Genomic DNA, 20,178 nt, shown 5'->3' on the forward strand with positions numbered 1-20,178 from the left:
TTTTATCAAGTTTTGGAGCTGTGATTTTAATTTAATGGACAGGTTAGCAAACTAAGCTATAAAGCCATAAAGAAAAATAGATTCAATGGCTGTATTGTAAATCAGTAGCATGATATCTTCATCCACTCGAACTCTAAGTCGTCTTTAAAAACTATAGACGCTGACATATCTTTGGAGTAAAACATACTCCACTTGATGGGACCACTGCAACTGACGGTCTAATTGTTTGTCTAAATACTTATGTGTTGTTACCTGCTCAACAAGTACACCCTCAATTTGGAGTGAGCATTAATCTCCTTTAGACCTGGGGTCAAAAATCATTTATATGGTTTAATTTACATTAAGGGGCAGCTCATGCCTTTTGCACCACTTCTACCTCCTCTAAGTAGACTAAGTATGGCCGTATCCTCTGAAAATGTAATAATGGGGTTAATTCTACAGATGTTTCTGCAATGATGTGTGTATATTATAAAAAGTAAAGTAGAGCTTACAAAGCCTTGAGTGGCATTTTAACTTATTTTATCAGAAAGAGTAGCGTTGTCATTGTTATAGGCAAATTGGTAAGACCCAAGAGATGATTGATTGATTGATTGATTGATTTGTTTCATTGCTATTGATGTCATCACTACTGGTCTACAATCATTATGCTGTGGGCAGGGTGTTTAGCCAAAGGAATGACAAGAGATGTCTTCCAAATAGTAGGCATGGTACAGAGAGTTGGAATAGAGGGCTCCAAGCCGGAGTCAGCTGATCCGGATATGCCCACTGGCCTTATTTCTGTTCAGCTTTTTAAAAACTGTGGTGATAGCATTTAGGGTTATTTATTATTCCGTCCTGTACTGGGTCACATGGCAATGACATAGACAGGTCTCTGCAGCGGGTCACATTGCTTTCATAATCCCAGTCAAAACACTGAGATCATTAGCTCTGGTTAATTTGGCATGCAGTTAACACACCAGTCATAATATAGTCCCTGAGAGCAGTTCACATCATTGAAAAGAGCCAGTGAGTGGGCCTTGAGTTTAGATTATTTTGTTGAAACCACCAATATGCAATAACAGTTGCTGATAATTCAACTGCCTGGGATGGAGTTGTGATGCACGCACAAGCAGAACACTTGATGGAATTTGGCCTGCACATGAGCTGCATTTCTGTCCCGTCCGGCAGTATAAGCTGCCACACTGACAAAACACTGATAGAGAAACCAAACAGGCTTTATGTTAGCAGACAAACACATGACAGCAGTGTGCGCCGTACACAAGGTGATGCTTTCTGAACATCAGCTGACGAAGGGCTCCTGTACACCGCCTGCGTGGCGTGAGCGTGTCGGCTGCGTGGCGTGTCCGTTTTTATTTCTGCTCCCATGGTAACAGGTTAGAGCTTGCACACCGCCTGCGTGACACGCACGTCACGGACACCGAAAACGCGTGCATGCCACAAATATGACCGATGCCTAACATATATATAATACAAAAAGATGTTTATCATTTTGACACAAATACATTTAATAACTGACATTTTCTGTTGAACTCCTGTATTTTAATTGGATTCTGATAAAACAATACCATGGACTTATTATATCAGGAAAGGGAATTAATATATAAAAATATATACAATATATATCGAAATATGTACAAAGAAATTTAAAAACACAAAAATATTGACAAAGTAAAGTTGAAGAACATGTTATTATTTAATTTCATCAATGGGAAACATAGACGTTCAGACAAGGCTAGCAAGTTAGACACGTTTCTCGTGTGCAAAGAGATCGAAAACGGCACAATAACTGTCACGCAACTGACACACAACAGGCAGTGTGCAGGAGCCCTAAGGAAAACCCAGCATACTGGCAATCTGGCAGTTCTGGTGAATGCCAAAAGGGCCGATGCACTCTTGTGCCGATTTGGGCGAAAGATGTGGCGATCGATCTGGAGAAAAGATTGAAAAACATGGGGCAACCCACACTCACACTAACTAGTTCAAGAAAAATATGCAAGACGGGGCGGCTCCAGCCTGGAGCCTCTTGTCTGGTGCCATCATTACTTTTAAAGATAAAATCTTCACTTTGTCTACGTACTTAGGGGTTTTGGGTCTGTAATTGTATATTTTTTTAAATATACAAGCATTTCCGTTCTAGTCTAAGATAGGTTTTATGAATTGTGTATATTATTTAACTATGAAAGCCTGTCAATACACCTCATGCTGCTTGTGCCATAATCTAACCTGACCTGGTTTTTGTTGCAATTTCAAAGAAAGTAATGTTCCCTGTATGAAATTTGGCTGGTATGGGAAGGAAAAGCCAAGGCCGATTTTTTTTTTGGGAAGTTTTCCCTTTAATGTGTAGAGACAGTGGAGAGACAAGAAAGGGGGAGAGAGATGGGGGATGACACGCAGCAAAGGGCAACAGGTCAGGCTCGAACCCGGGCCGCTGCAGGTCTCAGCCTACATGGGGTGAATGCTCTTATTGGGTGAGCTAATGGCCGCCCCGAAGCCCAATTTTTTTCTCAGTCCGCCCCTGTTTCCAAGTCTGCTGCAGTGTCTCCATCCCCTGCAAAAGTCAGACAGCTTCCCTTTCTCCATTCCTCTACATCACAGATCTGAATCCACCCTGCTTTAACTGAGAGGGCTGACAGGAAACTGGGAAATGCATGGGAGCATGTTTACACTGCTTATTTGAACAAGACCCTGCATGGAATTCATTTTCTCCGGCCAAGGTAGAAAAGCACCAATTGATTGCATTGGAATGATAAGAGGGTGAAGAGAAAATCTAGGAACTGGCAAACAATAAAGAGGACTGCATCTGATCCCCAGGAAGGAAAGGGAGCGTTTGAAGTCGAGGGGTCAGCGTGATAGGGAGAGTTATTTATGTGAGTCTGAGGAGAGAGCGTTGAGAATAGGAAGTCAGAGAGAATGTGATAACTGGACAAAGAGACAAGAGAGTGAATGAGAAAGAGAGATAAGGGAGAAGTGGAAGGTTTTCCTACTCGCCCTTTTGCCACTGCAACGCCTTTCTAAAGCATGACACTCATCCCGGTGACACGTGAGTGACAGCTGTCAGCCACAGACGCACAAACCTCTGGGCTGTTTTCCCTGCCCTCCGCTGGGAGTGGAAACCATCCACAGGCAACAACAACCAAAATAGAATTGTAATTCTGGGAATCGATATGACCACCGTCTCCAGGGCTGCTGTAAGTAATGAAGCCCTGTCGTTTGCAGCAATGGGGAGCTGATAAGGACCGTGATTGGTCTATTCCATCATCACCACGGCCCTTCACACCAAAGGTCCTGGGCTGTGAGGTATTGATCAGTGAACTAGGGTAAGCTACATTCAAGTGTGTGTTGCAGTGAAATGAATTCAAGATATCAGTCAAGTTCCAATCCATAATTTTTGTTGGAGTGCCCAGGAGCGCCACCCAGGGCATTTGTCCCGAAGAAGTAAGCCCATAACAGCAATTCAAAACAGCTGGAGCACATTTAATTCAGTGGTGCTGATTGACTCATGGCAACTTATATGTAATCAATAATAGCAATTATTTCCTCCTTTTCAGACCGAAATGTAATTTTATGATTGGTATATGACTGGTTTCGACTAACCAGTGACTATACTCTCTGCTGTGCTTTTCAAGGACAGGGTTATTTTCATAGACATAAAAAACCCGAAGTTACGCCCTTTTAAAGGTCCCATGACATGGTGCTTTTTGGACAATTTTAAAGAGACCTTGGGGGTCCGCTAATACTGTATCTGAAGTCTCTTTTATATACCCTTAGTGGTCCCCTAATACTGTATCTGAAGTCTCTTTTATATAGACCTTAGTTGTCCCCTAATACTGTATCTGAAGTCTCTTTTATATAGACCTTAGTGGTCCCCTAATACTGGATCTGAAGTCTCTTTTATATCGACCTTAGTGGTCCCCTAATACTGTATCTGAAGTCTCTTTTATATAGACCTTAGTGGTCCCCTATTACCATATCTGAAGTCTCTTTCCCAAAATTCAACCTTGGTGCAGAATTCCAGCCACTAGAGCCGGTCCCATAATGAGCTTTCCTTGTATGTGCCATTTCTGTGTCTGTAGCTTTTGAGGGGAGGGCAGGGGGGCAAGGTGGAGGCTGGGGGTATGGCCTTGACCAACTGCCACTTTGCTTGTTTGAAAGCCATGATGTCTCTCTCTCATGGGTGGGCCAAATTCTCTGGACGGGCAGAGCAGAAAAAGTGGAGGTACCCTTTCCCCTCATGACCTCATAAACAATTTTAAATCTGAGGGAGAATATTGCTGCCTTGTAACTTCATAACAACAATAACGTGTAACAATAAATTATACAATGCATATGGCAAATACACAAATAATGAAAATAATTTATTTAATAAAATGAGTGCAGTGGGTTATCAGGACACTTAAGGGCAAGAGCTTAACAAGAGCTTTTAAAATATAAACTGTACACAATATAAATTATTGGCACCTATATACACAGTCACAAAACTGTTAATCTTAACAAGTAAAGTGGTTAAACTAACATGAAATGATATTGTTCATAAATATATTGTTTTGATGATGGGTGCATAAATATCCTATCTTACACGGATCTTAATTTTCATTGGTTTAAGTCCACTGATCTCCGTTTTAATTTCTGTTAGTAATGAAAACAGAACTATCCGCAAGCAAAGGAGATCCTGAAGAAAGATGTAAATACACCAGTCCAACAAGCTAAATGGTAAAACTAGCTTGTTTTTCAGTGCTTTCCAAAATTCACCCCACAGCGTTTTTTGACCTGGTACTCCTTCCTGGAGGCATATGATTGCTACACACTATTCATATAACAATTTCCTGATGTGCCATTGCTATGGTTAGAGTTGAGGCAGAAAAAAAAACATGTTGTGAATAGAGAAGGAATGATGAGGTTTCCTTTGTTAGGTACAGGAGTGGTGCAGCACGTTAGCAGAACGGTTCTTCGTCTACACAGGATACGTTCAGACACAGTATGGAGTCATCTGCATTTTGCTAGCACTTAACAGCCCAATACACAATCACAAATTAGAAATGGGAAGAAAAGATAAAGATGAACTTAAGTCTATATGGCGCAATTAAAACACGAGCTGTCACACTGGTTGGATTGATGGTTTCTTTCTAAAAGGACACTGCCTAAACACTTCCTGTGTAGACACCAAGGGTGTAACTTCGGATTCAACATTTTGGGAGGGGGGGGGAGGGGCGTTGAGATCTCCAGTTATCTAGGGAGGTACCGTGTGTTTAAAAAAAGCGACAAAAAGTCGCAAAAAGATGGTCAAAAAATAAATAAATAATAAAAAGACTAAAGGCGAAGCACCAAGGAAAAAAAGGCAACCAAGACGTGTCCAAAAAAACTTTTGTGAAAAAGCAAAAAAAAAACTGAAAAAGCAACAGGAACAGGAAATAAGCTGAGTGGTTGTATAACTGTGCAGTGCCATAGTTTTCCCGAAGATGAGAAGAGCGGTGAAAACAACTCGACGGAAGCGCTACCAAGTCAATGGAAGAAGTATTCAGACACCTTACTTTAGTAAAACGTACTGACACCCCACTGGGAGAATGCTCTGCTACATGTAAAAGTCCTGCATTGAAGATGCTACTTAAGTGAATATCATCAGAATCAACAATGTGCTTAATGATCTAATTGTTTCAGCTGGACTTAGTATTGTTAGGTAGTTTAATTTATTATAAAACTTGTTTTGTGTGAAAAAATCTGTATTTGTAAAGTAACTAGGAACTAAGGCTGTCAGATGAATGGAGTGGAGTAGAAAGGACAATATTTCTCTCTGAAATGTAGCGGAGTAGAAGTAGAAAGGGGCATGAAAAGGTAAGACTTAGTAAAGTACAGTACCTCAGTAAATGTATTAAGTTACATTCTACCTACCTACCTTCTACATTTTAACTTTGGCGGGTAACATTTTAAAGTTATAGCCAGTTTGGCCGGTGATGAATGAAGCAAAGCGTCTCTTTGAATCTGCCGGCTGCAGAAACAATGCACCAAGGAAGTCTTTCCAGATTGGTCTATTTTCTGCCAAAACATTAGCCAGTTCTGTGTGTCTTTGTCTTGGAAACATCATATTTACCTGGCAACACTGCTTGTAGTACTTATCCTACATTTCCCATGAACACTAAGTCATGACATGTCAGACAGCCGTTGGCTACGTGCCTAGCGTGCGTGGTATCGATTACGAGCTACACTGAAACAAAGAAGACAAATGGAACCGAGCCAAACAAAACCAAAGGAGCTGAACTTAAAGTTAAGTTAGTTAGTAACGCGGTTGGTGGAAAATCCGATTGGCTAGGAACTTGAAAAATCTACTAGCAGTGTTGGCTGGTGATCAAAAAAGTTAATTTAAAGCCCTGGTTGCTGTTGAACAAAGCACAACCATGAGATGAAAATAAATCCTCATTCCCCAGATTCTTTACCACAAAATTATGAACATACACATGACCCCTCCAGTAAAAGCATTGCACGGTGAAATGTGAACAGCCAGGTGGGGCTACCAGGGTCGTGAATAGGCACATACGTCTGCAAACCTAGCTGAACATAATGCTAAAGTTAGCTTAGCTTTTATGCATGTTCCTGTACACACTTGTTGATGATGCGTACCTGAGCTGCGCTTTGCATCTCCGAGTGTCTGCACTATGCCCTGCACCAACCTCACTGTGTGCAAAGAGCACCTTTCTTATCATCTGAAGGCAGCTTATGTAATAATAACAATAATACCTTTATTTAGAACTTTTCAAAGCCCTCAAAGATGTTTACATTTTTGCTACAATTCCTGTTTATTGTACCTTTAGTCTTGCATTGCCAGACCTTCCTCCACGGCACGGCAGAGAAGGGTCTGGCTAGTCCACATAGCATTCTGGGATGGGAGAAAAACATGCTCTGGTTTATTGGCATTACTTTAAACCAATCACAATCGTCTTGGGCGGTGCTAAGCAATGGACGCAGCAATGGTTATAGCCAAAATAGCCTCAGGAAGGAACTTGTTTTGGTAGAACATGTGTACAAAAGTTGTTTTAGTTGTGCAACAGAGAACTCAGATTGGACAGATAGTCTAGCTAGCTGTCTGGATTTACCCTGCAGAGATCTCAGGACCAGGTAACCATCGTCCTCAGATTGGACAGATAGTCTAGCTAGCTGTCTGGATTTACCCTGCAGAGATCTGAGGACCAGGTAACCATAGTCCTCAGATTGGACAGATAGTCTAGCTAGCTGTCTGGATTTACCCTGCAGAGATCTGAGGACCAGGTAACCATAGTCCTCAGATTGGACAGATAGTCTAGCTAGCTGTCTGGATTTACCCTGCAGAGATCTGAGGAGCCACCACAAAGTAAGCCCAGGGCAACGGACGTCTGGCCTAAATGACGGACATCAGGTGGAAAGTGGAATGTATATAGTTTTTTTTACAAGACTATTGTACCTTTTTACGTATTTTTTATTACGTAGACGTAATTTTACGTATTTTTTTATTTTCGAATGTCAGCAACTACCTATCCCAGGACAATCCTGTCCCATAAACGTTCAATTTCCTTCAAAACATTTTAGCTGCTGCAAATTAGTAGTATATGGATGTTGTTTCAAGGAGATGGGCATGTGCTCATGAGTGTTGTCAGTTGGTCTGCTTTTAAATTTCATAATGTGAGATTTAGGGAGCAAGCTTCACCCATTCCATAGATGATATGAAACCCAGGGTTTACCACCATGAATCAACTCAAAGTTATTCTGTACAAAAAGCATCTGAATTAAACCACGTTGCACAAATCCCCAGCATTCCCGCTGTAAGCATGTTATTTGTGAATATATTTTTTCTAAAGTGTCTTAAATATTTCCTTCATGATGACAGCTGCTCATGTTCACTGTTCTCTCTCCCTTTCCGAGCATCTACGGGAACGCAGGGGGAGAGGAATAACACCGGGGTTGCCACTCTGTTGTTGAACATAACAGACTATCATTTGTCCCTCTTCAAAAAAAAAATGGGTTGACAATTTGCAGTCTGCTTCTCCTGGGCTGCATTAAATATCAGCTTGTTTGCTCGGAGTGACAGCGGCAGCACAGAACAGACATGTGGCCGGTGGCAAGAAATTGGAGTACTGTAGTTGTGAAGCATGCCGAGCATAAAAGTCACTCACGCTCACCTCCCTCCGCTTTCCTCTTTCCTTTCCCTGTTCTGTTCCACATCTCCCATTTCTCTGACTTCCTCTGGCTTTGCACTACAAAGCCAGAAAGTGGACCACAGGTGTCGGAGACAGTTGCTGCTTTGAAGATTTAATGCCAGGATTTTGCTGTGCTCTGATATGAAGATGGATGTAGCACATGTAGTACTGCAGGATTTGACAAACAGCCCACTTTAGAGTAATCAACTACAGCAGCTCATTAATTTCTCTGATAACAGCAGCCAAAAAACATTGAAATATGTAACTTTTTATGTGGTATGTTACAAGACATTGTGGTGCACTATAATCAACACAGTCTCACTCCCATCTCGTAAAATACGGACACTTGGTCAAGTGCCTTTGTCGTTGTTATTGATGCTAAAAGTCTCCTTTAGCGTCAAAGTGGTGGTTAGCATTACCAGTTTAGCAACTGGTCTGTCCGAGCAGATAGCTTACCAGAATGTGAAATGTTCCTAGACAAGATAAGTTAGAACTTGAAACTTCATGAAACGTGCCAGAAACCTGCCAGTTCACACCAATGAGACGAGACGAGATGGTGTATCGTCTCCATGACAACACCTCTTTGTGAGGCTGTTCTAACTTCCAACTTTTGGGTTTTTTTGTAGCTAATATATAATTTGTTTCATCAAAATATGAATGTGGATAACGTTGGTTATATTGAGATGTGGGCTCCAGTTGTATTTCTAGTGATGAGTCAACAAAAACAAGTTTTATTTCTCTTGTGCGAGTCGGTCAATCCCTCGAATCACCTGGCTACGTTGTCGTGAGTGCGTCTGATTCAGACGAGCGAGTGAAGTCTCTCCTCGAGCTCAGGGTAAAGCATATCAACAACAAAAGCCATTCTTTCACTTCTGAAATAACATAAAAGGTTCTGCACGTAGCCTAGCTAGGCTGACTGAAGGTTAGGTGTATAAATGTTATATGTTAAAATGCAATTAGGTCAAGCACACAGTTGATTTAAAGAAAAATTATTAGTTTTCTTATTCCTCACAATACTGACTCAAGTGATTCAAGTGACTCGCACAACCCGGTTCAGTTTATAACTCAGAATAACCCGAATCCTTAAAAGGAACCGGGTTCGCCAGGCCTATCTCTGAGACTTGACCAGCTGAGTGGCAGCGACACCATCAGCTGGTTAGAGTCCAGCTGAGACGGGCCAGTTCTGAAACCTTTCTCTGCAACGTTCTAAAACTTTGTATTGTCTCGTCGCAAATCTTCGGTCTGAACTGGGCTTAAGAGTCGGTCAGGTGGTGCTTTCTCCCCGGCTGTGCAGCACTACCACAAATCCAATCATTACTTTGAGGTATCATGCTAGATGTAGTCGGAATTAAATAGGTGACACCAGTTCCACAGATGGAGAGTAAGAGCTGTTTAAGAGGGACTTTTGGGGGAAGAAAGTTATTGTTGGATTAATAATTTATGTCTACACTGTGGTAGCCAAGCCAAATATTGCCGAAGGTGGAAGTAGCGTGACGGTATAGAGCCTCAAACCTTTAGGGGAGAAGGTCAGAGTGGATAAATTATGAAATATTGTGATTTGAATATTGTGGCAATATTGTGATTTGGACCACTAATAGCATCTTGTTCTCTACCAACCCCACAGTGTGCCTAAACCTAACCAAACCTCAACCATAAAACTGAAACTGTCAGTATATCCTGATCAGTGGCACATGAGAGATTATCTGAAAAAACAACAACAACAACAAAAATACTACATGATCATCTGCCTCCCCCTAGTGCTCTAAATGACGTTCGCAAGTTCCCATCGTGCACGAAGATTAACAACAAACCAAGCCAACGCCTTCAGATCTCTACAGGGTAAAGCTAGACTATGTGTCCAATCGGAGTTTTCTTTTTTCAGGTCTGGCAATGCGAGACTCCCCTAATACCAACCTGTCATTATGGTGCCACAGGGTACTACAGTAAAGCTATAGCGCGTAGATGCTATGTATGTTCCAAACCATTTGACTGAGCTATTTATCTCAGACTAAGTCAGACAGAATTGCCTCGCTGCGGTTCAAATATTTGTACAACCTACACACAGACATAGAGCTTGACCAATTTTTAGTATTATCCCCAAAAAAAATGACGATGAAGAAATATGGACATTCAAGGTTTATAAATTATTATTCACATTGTTATTATGAAATTTATGATTGATGGATTGCAAATTCCGGGATAGACAAAGGTAGTTTCACTAACACTACTACATACTTTGTTACAATTTGACTGATTTTATAAATGTCAGTTTCTTCACCCTTAAAGTGCCCCATATTATTAAAAAAACAAATAATTTTTTCTGGGATTTGGGGTGTTATTTTTTGTCTCTGATGCTTCTACATGACTACAAACTTGGAAAAAATCTACCCATGCTGTTCTGAGTGAGATACGGTTTCTGAATGTCCTCTGGCTTCAGTCTCCGGGTGAGCTGGTCAGAATCGGCACGGCTTTCTACGTCACTAGCTGAGACGAGGTGGCTAACCGTAGCACATGCTAGCTTGTTCTCAATGTCAAAACACTGCTACAACACCCACTAGTTGACCATAATCTCCAAAAGAACTACTTCCTGTCTCTGTTGTGCAAGTATTCCACAAGTTGCCCTCGTCTAGAAGAAGTCTCCCAGCTAATCCTGCCTTGGACTGACCAAAGCTGGAGAAAGAGTTATCTAGCTGATGGGATCTTACCTAGCTACTGAGCATGTGGGACTTCCAACAAAGATAGCATAGAAGTGAGATGTCTCACTCTGTAGCTAAAACAGACCTAAACATGTGGTGTTTTTTGAAAATGAAACCATGTAAACCTATTCTGGTACAACCTCAAAATACAATTATGAACCTGAAAATGAGCATAATTTGGGCACTTTGATAAAATCCTTCCACATTCCACTGCAATGTTTTCCATCCTACAAAAATAGTCAACCAATACATGGGTCTAAACCTTAGATGCGAGCGCTCAAAAGAATGTTCATCACTCTTTTTCTAAAGTCATCCATTCATGTCTCTGGAGTGGGGCGACAGCGCCCGCATGGCCAGTCATTGTAACCTAAGCGGATGGAAAGATCTAAAGCAGAAGATAAGGGACATGGCTGGTAATTCCCATCAGCGGGTGGCGTGACTGTCGGACTGTGCCGCAGACGGCAGCTCCAATGGCAAATCCATCACTGCCGACGCAGTGGAGGGAGGCTTCCTCCTCCTCCTCTCCATTTCCACTATTTCAGAGCGCAACATCTCCGCCTGCTCTGTTTCACTGGCCAACCAAGCCTATCATCAGGTTAGAAAGCAAGGCAATCCATCACTATACAACTCCAGATCTACCGACCGGCTGCATTGTCTCCATTCTGTAGCAGAGCACCGCCAGTGTAATATGTACAGAATGTTTTCACCACAGTAAATGACTAAATTCAGCCTGAGCAACTGGGACTGAAGCACTTATCTCCTCAATGTATGGGCATTATGTGCCTTGGTCATGCACTATTAAAACGCTCAAGTCATTAGTCTCAATTTCATCCTTTAAGACACGTTTTTCTTAAAATAGAAAAAGTCCATATAACAGGAGATTTATCAGATTCATTTCTCCAAAATTATCTTGATACAAAACAAAATAACAGAAATGCCTGTACTAGAAGTAAAAAGCTAAGACTTCAAAAAAAAAAAATACTAAAAACCAACAAGGGGAAGAAAAACTCATTTTGTAGTTTTGAGCAGGATTTGATTTAATAAAAGATCACCATAAAAGGGTTATCTCTCGATGTCTTCAGGCCGCAGAATGACCCCCGAGTGATCTGCGAGAATTTCACTTTTTTAAATGAAGCCATTCCAGTCTGTTAATCTTGTAAATGACTTGACGTTTACTACTTGGAAGTAGACAGTACTTGACAGTACTTGACATTTAACTTCATAGTTTTTTTTTTAAATATTAAAAAATTTAAAAAAAAAACCAGTTTTGATACAGGGCATATAATTTGAAAATTACTGTTCTATTTCACTGTGATTTTAAATTTTCAAAATCGTGTTTTTATTCAAATGGGGGGGGGGGGGGGGGGGGGGGGGGGGGGGGTGTCACCTAATAGGAGATGATTTTCCTGTCTTCTTTTATCTAGTTGTGTGCTTGGGATGCTACCACTCAGTGTACTCTGTCAGGTCCTACTTCCCACCTACTGTACTTCAATGGGACTTATTTGGCTGTGTTCTCTGTGCCAGGGGTCTCCAACGTTTTTTTAAAGCCAAGGACCCCTTAAAGGGTAACTACCATTGTTTTTTCTACCTGCACCCTATTTCCCTATGTTTTTTGTCTAAGCTACTGATAGGAACAACAATCTTTGACACCGGCCCAGTGTTAAGCAAGAGAAACAACAGCGGCGGAGAAACAAGCTACAATGTAAAGTTAATAGGGCACTTGTCCAGCTTGTATTTAAGCCACCTTACATTGCGACAAGCAATGTAAGGTGCGACAAGCAACTGTCGCACTGTTGCTTGCTCTGGAGGAGACTACTAGAACTGTTGGTTCCTTGTAAATTCTGGAGTGTGGTCTATCTGTAAAGTGTCTTGAGATAACTCAGAGATAAGTGTCTTGAGATAATTGATACTATAAATAAAATTGAATTGAATTGAATTACATAAGATTCTAGGCTCAGTTTAATATGGACACCTGAGGAATGGAAGTCTTCACTCTTCTTTTTGCCCTATTTGGTCTCCACCAACTTCTGAGAAAGGTACACTGCAAATTATTTGGTTCTTACCAAGATAAAAAAAAAACTTAGATGTAGAAGTGTTAGATAATTTATCTTATTTTAAGTGTTCAACTTTACACTATAATCTTAAATCAAGCCAGCTTGTCAAGTGAAATTATCTTGTTGGATGGACGGATAATTCCGGATTTAAGGTTTTTATTTGGATTTTAGACACCCCTTTATTAGGCTAAGGGTGCGTAAAGTCCAGGGGAAGCAGCGTAATTGTAAAGATCATTGGGGTTAGTCACCAAAAATGTAGAGAAGAGACTTAGGGCAGAGTTCTGACTTTAAACTCAGAATACATTTTTTCACGTGGCCCTAATTCTCTTCTATGAAAACAACCCCTTTCCCATTGCACATGTAATTTGATGTATTGTTTAAATAAAAAATATTGGTAAGTGCGGCATTAAATAACCGTGTACTGCTGTTGATGATTTTACATGTTCATGAAAATGGATAAGTCATGAAAAAGAATGCAGGCGCCTTAAAAAAAAATGAAATCTTCAAATGTGAAGCTATCAGTGGAGTGTTGGAGGGGTCTGCTATCAGCTGTGCCGAGGCGAGCACGCGGCGGACTCTGGAGGAGTACCTGGAGATGTAAAGCAGGTTGGACGGGTTATCTACTCGCCTCAGAGACACTTCTCTCTTCTTCTCTCTCACTCTCTGCTTCAAAGTGCTGCTATCAAGGTGCCACACTCTGGGCTATGAACGGATTGCTCTATGTGGAGAGGGAGGCGAGGTGGCGAGGTGGCGAGCTTCCCTCAGGATCAAACCGGGGTTGTGAGCCCGGGCTGGGAGAACAACTCCCTCCAACGATCAGCTCCAGCTCTGACCTCTGAACTGTGAACGCGATTGAAAATCTGGAGCAGCGCGTAGAGGAGAGAATAGAGAGGCTGTGGTCATTAATCAAAGACGCCTGCCGCCTCAAACATAGGCAGGCAGGCACCACACCACAAACACACACACACACACACACACACACACACACACACACACACACACAGATGACATTCAGGCTACAAAGTCAGACTGGGTGGTTGTTCTGGGAATAGTTGAGATTCCTCTCTTTTGTTCACACATGCACACGCATGCACTCATGCACACACACATGAACACACACATATGCACACACACAAACACAGATGCACGCACAGACACACACACACACACGCACAAACAGACGCACGCACAGACACACACACACACACACACACACTGATGACATTCAGGCTACAAAGTCAGACTGGGTAGTTGTTCAGGGACTATTTAAGATTCCACTCCAATTAAACACGTGAAAGATCCAAATCCGAGGCAGATCTCCCTCACTCGCCCCCCTCCAGATCTGAACAGTCATCCCTGCCACGACGCATACGGAGATGAAAAATAACCAAGAGCCCCAAAGTGCCGATTCCAGACACCGCAGTAGGTGCTATTATCATTGACTTTATGGCCAAACACCAAGGGCAAGTGTTGTTTGGGCTGTTTGTGGGAGCGAGCGGCCACCCTGGGGAGGCTGGGCTCTCATCACACAGCCCAGGACTCCCAGGCAGGATCACACAGGTTACAGTTCATGCAGCAGGAAGCACTACAACAAGACAGAGTCACCTTGACATGGCAATTCCAAAGATGCTTAGCATCAATCTTCCCGCCTAGACTCACAGCAGCACTCTGATGGGCGGTCGAAAGGTCCGCTTCACGCCAAAAACCTCAGTTTCAATTACACGAGTTTTGACATAATTCCATATTGTTTGGAATTCATATTTTTTATGACTTCATTATATTACGTAAATCCTCATTTTAGTTCTAGAATGTTGTAAATGTTCGGTCTTTGTATGTTATAGTGTGGTCTAGACCTACTCTATCTGAAAAGTGTCTCGAGATAACTCTTGTTATGATTTGATTATATCAATAAAATTGAAATTGAATTGGCTGCCATATAACATAACACAAGAGGCAAATTAACATTTCATTTGTAAACATCACAAAGACAGTGACTCTTTCCATCCCCACGCAAATCATTCTATCAAACATTTTGGACAGAATGATCGATGAGTTAACGAAAACATTAAATGTAATCATTAAAAGAGGATGATTAGTAAAACTAAAAAGCCATCTGATAATTGACATTTGAGATTCAAACCACATCTGAGGAATTTTTTGAACACATGAAATTAAGAAGCATTTTTGTTTGGTTATTAATGGAAAAATCAACCTGTCAGAGCTCTCTAAAGGACTTCACACTCATCTTTGCCATTTCGCTACTGACTTTCCTTATAAATATATATGTACTTATATGTATAATAGGCATATGCGCTGGATGTGTAAAATCTCTAGTTTCTACTATTTAGTGTCATCTGAAATGAGTAAATGAAGGATGGTCCATCATTGGCGTCCCCTGGAGTCCCTCATGCATCTGTAGATCTCCACATTGAGAACCCCCTATGGTGTATGAAAGCATTTGCCCCCCCGCTGACGACCACTTGTCAGGCAGCGGCGTCGCTGAGCATAACCCGGCGACGGTAACAGAGCTGGGTAACTTGGCTGAGCTGAGGCCACTGAGACGGCAGTGGCGGCGGCGGCGGGGGAATTGCAGTGTTGCTCTCCGAGACTGAACTCTCAGCCCTTTTGTACTTGGCTCTCTCCAGCAGCCGGGCTTGAATAGCTCTAAAGTGACGCCTCCATGCTGCTTTAAAAGCTAAGTAGCACAAAGGTTGGAACAACGAACAGAGAAATGTTCACTTAGTCGATATCTGGGCTGGAAAAACACAACACTCCACAACTTCCACTTGACAAAGGCACTAGTCTGAGTGTGTGTAGCCTTTATCTGTCTGTGTGTGTGTGTGTGTGTGTATGTGTGTGTGTGTGTGTGTGTGTGTGTGTGTGGCTATATAGTCATTTAATTAATACTAGCCCGCTGTTGATTTCAACTTCAAAGAGGTCCATGAAAACATATTGCATTTTTTATTATTATAAGCTAATTTGGAGGCCCATAGACTGAAGAGGGGGCATGTGGTGTGAGACCGGGCTTGGGGGTGGAGTGGGTTGGGGGGGTGGGGTGGCTGAGAGGTGTTCACACTGTGTGAGCTGTGCTGTAGAGATCTCAGTGGGACTTTCTTTCGTAACGCAGCATGCGGAGCGCTTGACACTGCAGGCCCCATTTGCATTTGTCTGATAATCACACTTTAATGGGACCGTTGCCGACGGTCTATGACCGTCGCCAGTGGTCCACCGCATCTGTTACTCCCAGGGGAGAGAGGAGGGAGAGAGGAGGGAGAGGGAGGAGTGACTGCACCAAGGCCCGAATAGAATCACATCTGCCTATTTTTTATTTATTTAATTATTTTAAATCGTTATCTGCCATGTCAAAATGGCTCAAATCTTAAAATCCTCTGTGTTGTCTGAGTTCAAATATGTGACTACAGGAAGAAAGTGATGAGATGAAACCTAAGGATCTCCTCTACACTCTCTACAGCAGCCAATAATAATACAACAACATTATACAAATAATATTAGAGTAAAAAAGGAAGAGCAACATAATGTGGCAAATTCACCAATGGTAGACTGCTGTATGTGTCTGTGTCTGTACACACACACACACACATACATATATTATATATATATATATATATATATATATATATATATATATATATAAAAAACACAGAGATTAAAGTGACAGAGAGATTAAGTATATAAAATATCATTAAATATTTAAATGGCAGCAGTATTTATTATAATATGAAAGCAAAAAGGCCAAATATAACAACGGTAAATTCCAGAATATCTGATTTCAAAAATTCCTCCCATCGTCTTTCTGAAGGAGCAGGAGGTACTGGTAACCTACCCACAATACACATACCATCTAATTAATACACACATCCGACAACCTGGACATTTTTTGTTGAAGGATGAAAAACCATGTAAAACAACATCATGGAATTCAAATTCTATTGAATATGAAACGATGCTCTACAGCTTGATTATGGATCAACGCATTATGACGATGGGGAAAGTGTAAAGCAATAAGCCGAATTAAACACAACACCTTAAACCCTTTATCCGTGTAAACTGCTCGGAATTAAAATGTATATATGTTCAATTACAGTACAGTATCACAAATCATGATAAGCCGAGATGGATTTCCGCGGTCCAGGAATAATAGTGGCGAGTTAATTAAATAGTGACCCATAGGTGATAGACCCGCGCTGTGCTGTGCTGTATACTGTACTGCTTGTCTACCTGGGCTGGGATGTGTGTTATCGGGGTCAAGGCGCGGCTCTCAGACAAAGAGGCTTAAGCAGAGACAAGAGCCTTTAACACGGAATAAAAGCATCAAAGTTGGGCTCTAATCCCCGCTGCTGTGGATAAGGCTGAGAGCTAACGGGCTGCACAATGAACTCGGTTTACTCGGCGGGGTGGCTTTGCGTGTGTGTGTGTGTGTGTGTGTGTGTGTGTGTGTGTGTGTGTGTGTGTTGTGTTTGTGTCCGCAACCCTCGACCGGAGTAATTGGAGTGGATGTCCACTCCAGTACCCTATACATATATATATATATATATATGTGTGTGTGTGTGTGGTGTGAATATATTATAGTGGGTGTGTGATATATATATGTGTGTGTGTGTGTTTGTGTGTATATATTATATATATTATATATAATATATATATATATATATAATATATATATATATAGATTAGATAAGACAACCACATAAAAGCACACACCTTTCCCTTGACTGTAGGATTTGTATTTATTTTTTACAATGCACGAATGCTTGTCTTTAATTTCTTTTAATTACCAGGCTTGATAATTGAATTCAGAACGAGTGCACAGAGGGTGTCAGGAGCAATATTTCAAGAGGAGTGGACCGGAACTCTGCATGCCAAAAATGTGACAAGAATGGTGTTAAAAAGAACAAAACTTCGGCTTGAAACATTTGTTTTCAGAAGTCTATTTTAAAAATGGCTATTTTCAATTCAAATATCAGCCATAATATTATTGTTAGGCCTGGTGTGAGTCCCAGTTTGGCTCCTTAAAGCATATTCTTCCTTTTGTAGGTTATATTTAAAAAGGAAAACGTGAGCTGAAATACGTTCAGCACCTTGGACAGCTCCACGTCTTCCTGCTGGGACTTTTACTTTGTGAGTTTTTAAATAAATGGAACCAGGCATTTACATATTTACCCACCGCAGATACAGGCTGATGTACACCCTGCCAGAAAAAGAGAGCGAGCTTTAAACTCGTTCATAATGTGCGGCATTACATTCGGAAAAGGAATTGGTACAGTTCTTACCGGCGTTCGTAACGCAAACGCATTTTTTCATGATTACACCTGTTGGCATTGGGCTGAAATCCATCAGGTGGATTTGATCAGTTAGATATAGAATGTCAGAAAATGTAATCTACGGATACTACAAATGTAATTAATATAAATTACATATAGCGCGTTTGAATCTCGAAGGTGTGGGCCTGTTTGTCTAGACAGGCGCCGGATTTAGACTGTTCTGTTTCAAGGCCTGATATTCCAAATCATTTGGCAATCTAAAGTAGATTCAGCATTTAAAAGGTTGAAGAGAATCAAGTTCTTCTTTTCTTTGCTTTCCTTCTATCTGTAGAAAGAAGAAAGAGAGCGCGGATCGTCATATTGTCTTTTTTGTTGTTGTGTGTTATTAACAGAAGCGGTAGTGAAATAACCCACAGTAAAACCTTTATTCAAACACCACACATCTAATCTACACCGGGTATGGATCAGGATATTTCTTTTATGTTTAGAACCAAGAATAAAGTTCACCCGGGAATGAAGGGTTAATGGAATGGCGGGTTGTTGCTGGAGTTGTTTTAAACATTGAGGGGAGCTGAACTACACCATAAAAAACATTAACAATGACGTGTGTTTTCTTTTACACTTGCCTGGTAAAATTACCAGTCCAACGGGGCTCGGGACTGGAGTCTGTCATTGAGTCCCCGTCTAACCCGCTGTGGAGTGTGTGGACTGCTTTGGTTTGCTATGGCGCCCCCGTGAGACGATTTTACTGTCAGTGCCATTCAGGGATCGCTGTTTTAAAGCATCATTTAGTATTCAAACAGGCAACCTTGACATAGCATAACAAGCTTTTATTCTCATATTATTCCCCCGTCGTGAATGCCCGAGATCCCGAGTAATACAGAGTAACTGCATTTTACGCACAGCTGTTGGTATTGCGCACAGGAAGACCCACCTGGTGCAAGTTTCACTGTCAAGCAATTAAAATAAAATAAAACAAATGGTCAGATAAAGTTTTAATCCCACTTAACACGTTATGCACTGTGCCACACAGTGAAATAACCGAACAGCCTTGTCTCCTGCATCGATGCTCATGCGTTTGGAAAAGCGCAAGTTCGAACCGAAGTAAAGTAATCTAATAGTGAGGAAATTATAACAATTGCGCCTGTTCAGACTATGTGTCCGTACAGCGCGAAGTGCAAAAAGTTGAGATAGAAGTACAGGCTGACTATGTGAGAATGTAACTCACCAGGCAAAGTGCAGGCGTCAGGAGGAACACGGCGCACCAACACGTCACCTGCATCCTCCCGGAGCTCAAAGTTCCACTAATTTCCCTCGGCTGGTAGTTGCGGCTTTGCGGACCATAAATCCACCTGGTATCCCGCCTCACAGCACGGTCAGGCCCCTCAGCAGCCCAGGCAAAAAGGAAACAACGCGCCCCATGGCCGCAGAACAAAAAGGTGAGAGTTGGAGGCTGGGGAGCAGAGATGGAGGAGCTGGGGAGGAGGCTGCTGCTTCTGCTGCTGCTGCTGCTGCTGTGGGTGCTGTTGGTGGCAGAGTGGGGTGTGCGACGAACAGCAGTTACTGGAGAGTAAATCCAGGTAGAGAGAGCGGCAGAGTCATAGCTGTGAGCAGCTTCAGGTCCTGGCTGGCTGTGTGATACAGCTGGCGCGCTTCGGAGGTCGGAGCGCTCCGATGTGAAGAGAACGGCGCAGCTTTCCGCTTTATAACACGCAACCCACAACACAACTAGGGAGACTCTCGCTCAAGGGTGGGGAGGGGGGTGGGGGGTGGAGGGACGAGATTGTGAGGGGGGGGATGAGGGAAAAAAAAGGCAGGAAAAGACGAATAAAACGAGAGGATTTGTTTAGTCCAAGACGCAGCGGGGATGGAGACAGCGAAGTTTTTTTCCCTTTCTCTCGCTCTCTCTCTCTTTTTCTCTCTTTTTCCATAAACAGACGCTCGTGGTGAGGAAAAAGCGTTTCACCTTGGCTGCTGGTTTGTG

At 42.0% G+C, this 20,178-nt stretch overlaps 1 protein-coding gene and 1 long non-coding RNA gene across 2 annotated transcripts in view; one reads left to right on the forward strand and one right to left on the reverse strand.

Moving 5' to 3' along the window:
• The window catches only part of LOC116701552 (uncharacterized), a 13,742-nt gene extending 4,672 nt beyond the window's left edge, over positions 1-9,070 (forward strand). Inside the window, exons 2-3 of the long non-coding RNA XR_004334940.1 lie at positions 1,812-1,814; positions 8,966-9,070. This is a non-coding gene — a long non-coding RNA (uncharacterized LOC116701552). The remainder of the gene's footprint in view (positions 1-1,811; positions 1,815-8,965) is intronic.
• Positions 1-19,947, reverse strand: part of nxph1 (neurexophilin 1) — a 109,111-nt gene extending 89,164 nt beyond the window's left edge. Inside the window, exon 1 of the mRNA XM_032535300.1 lies at positions 19,423-19,947. Within this exon, the coding sequence (XP_032391191.1) occupies positions 19,423-19,476 (54 nt within the window). The 5' untranslated portion in view covers positions 19,477-19,947. The remainder of the gene's footprint in view (positions 1-19,422) is intronic.
• Between the last annotated feature and the right edge of the window lie 231 nt (positions 19,948-20,178).

This window comes from Etheostoma spectabile, chromosome 14 (assembly GCF_008692095.1).
Source record: "Etheostoma spectabile isolate EspeVRDwgs_2016 chromosome 14, UIUC_Espe_1.0, whole genome shotgun sequence".
Lineage (NCBI taxonomy): Eukaryota > Metazoa > Chordata > Actinopteri > Perciformes > Percidae > Etheostoma > Etheostoma spectabile.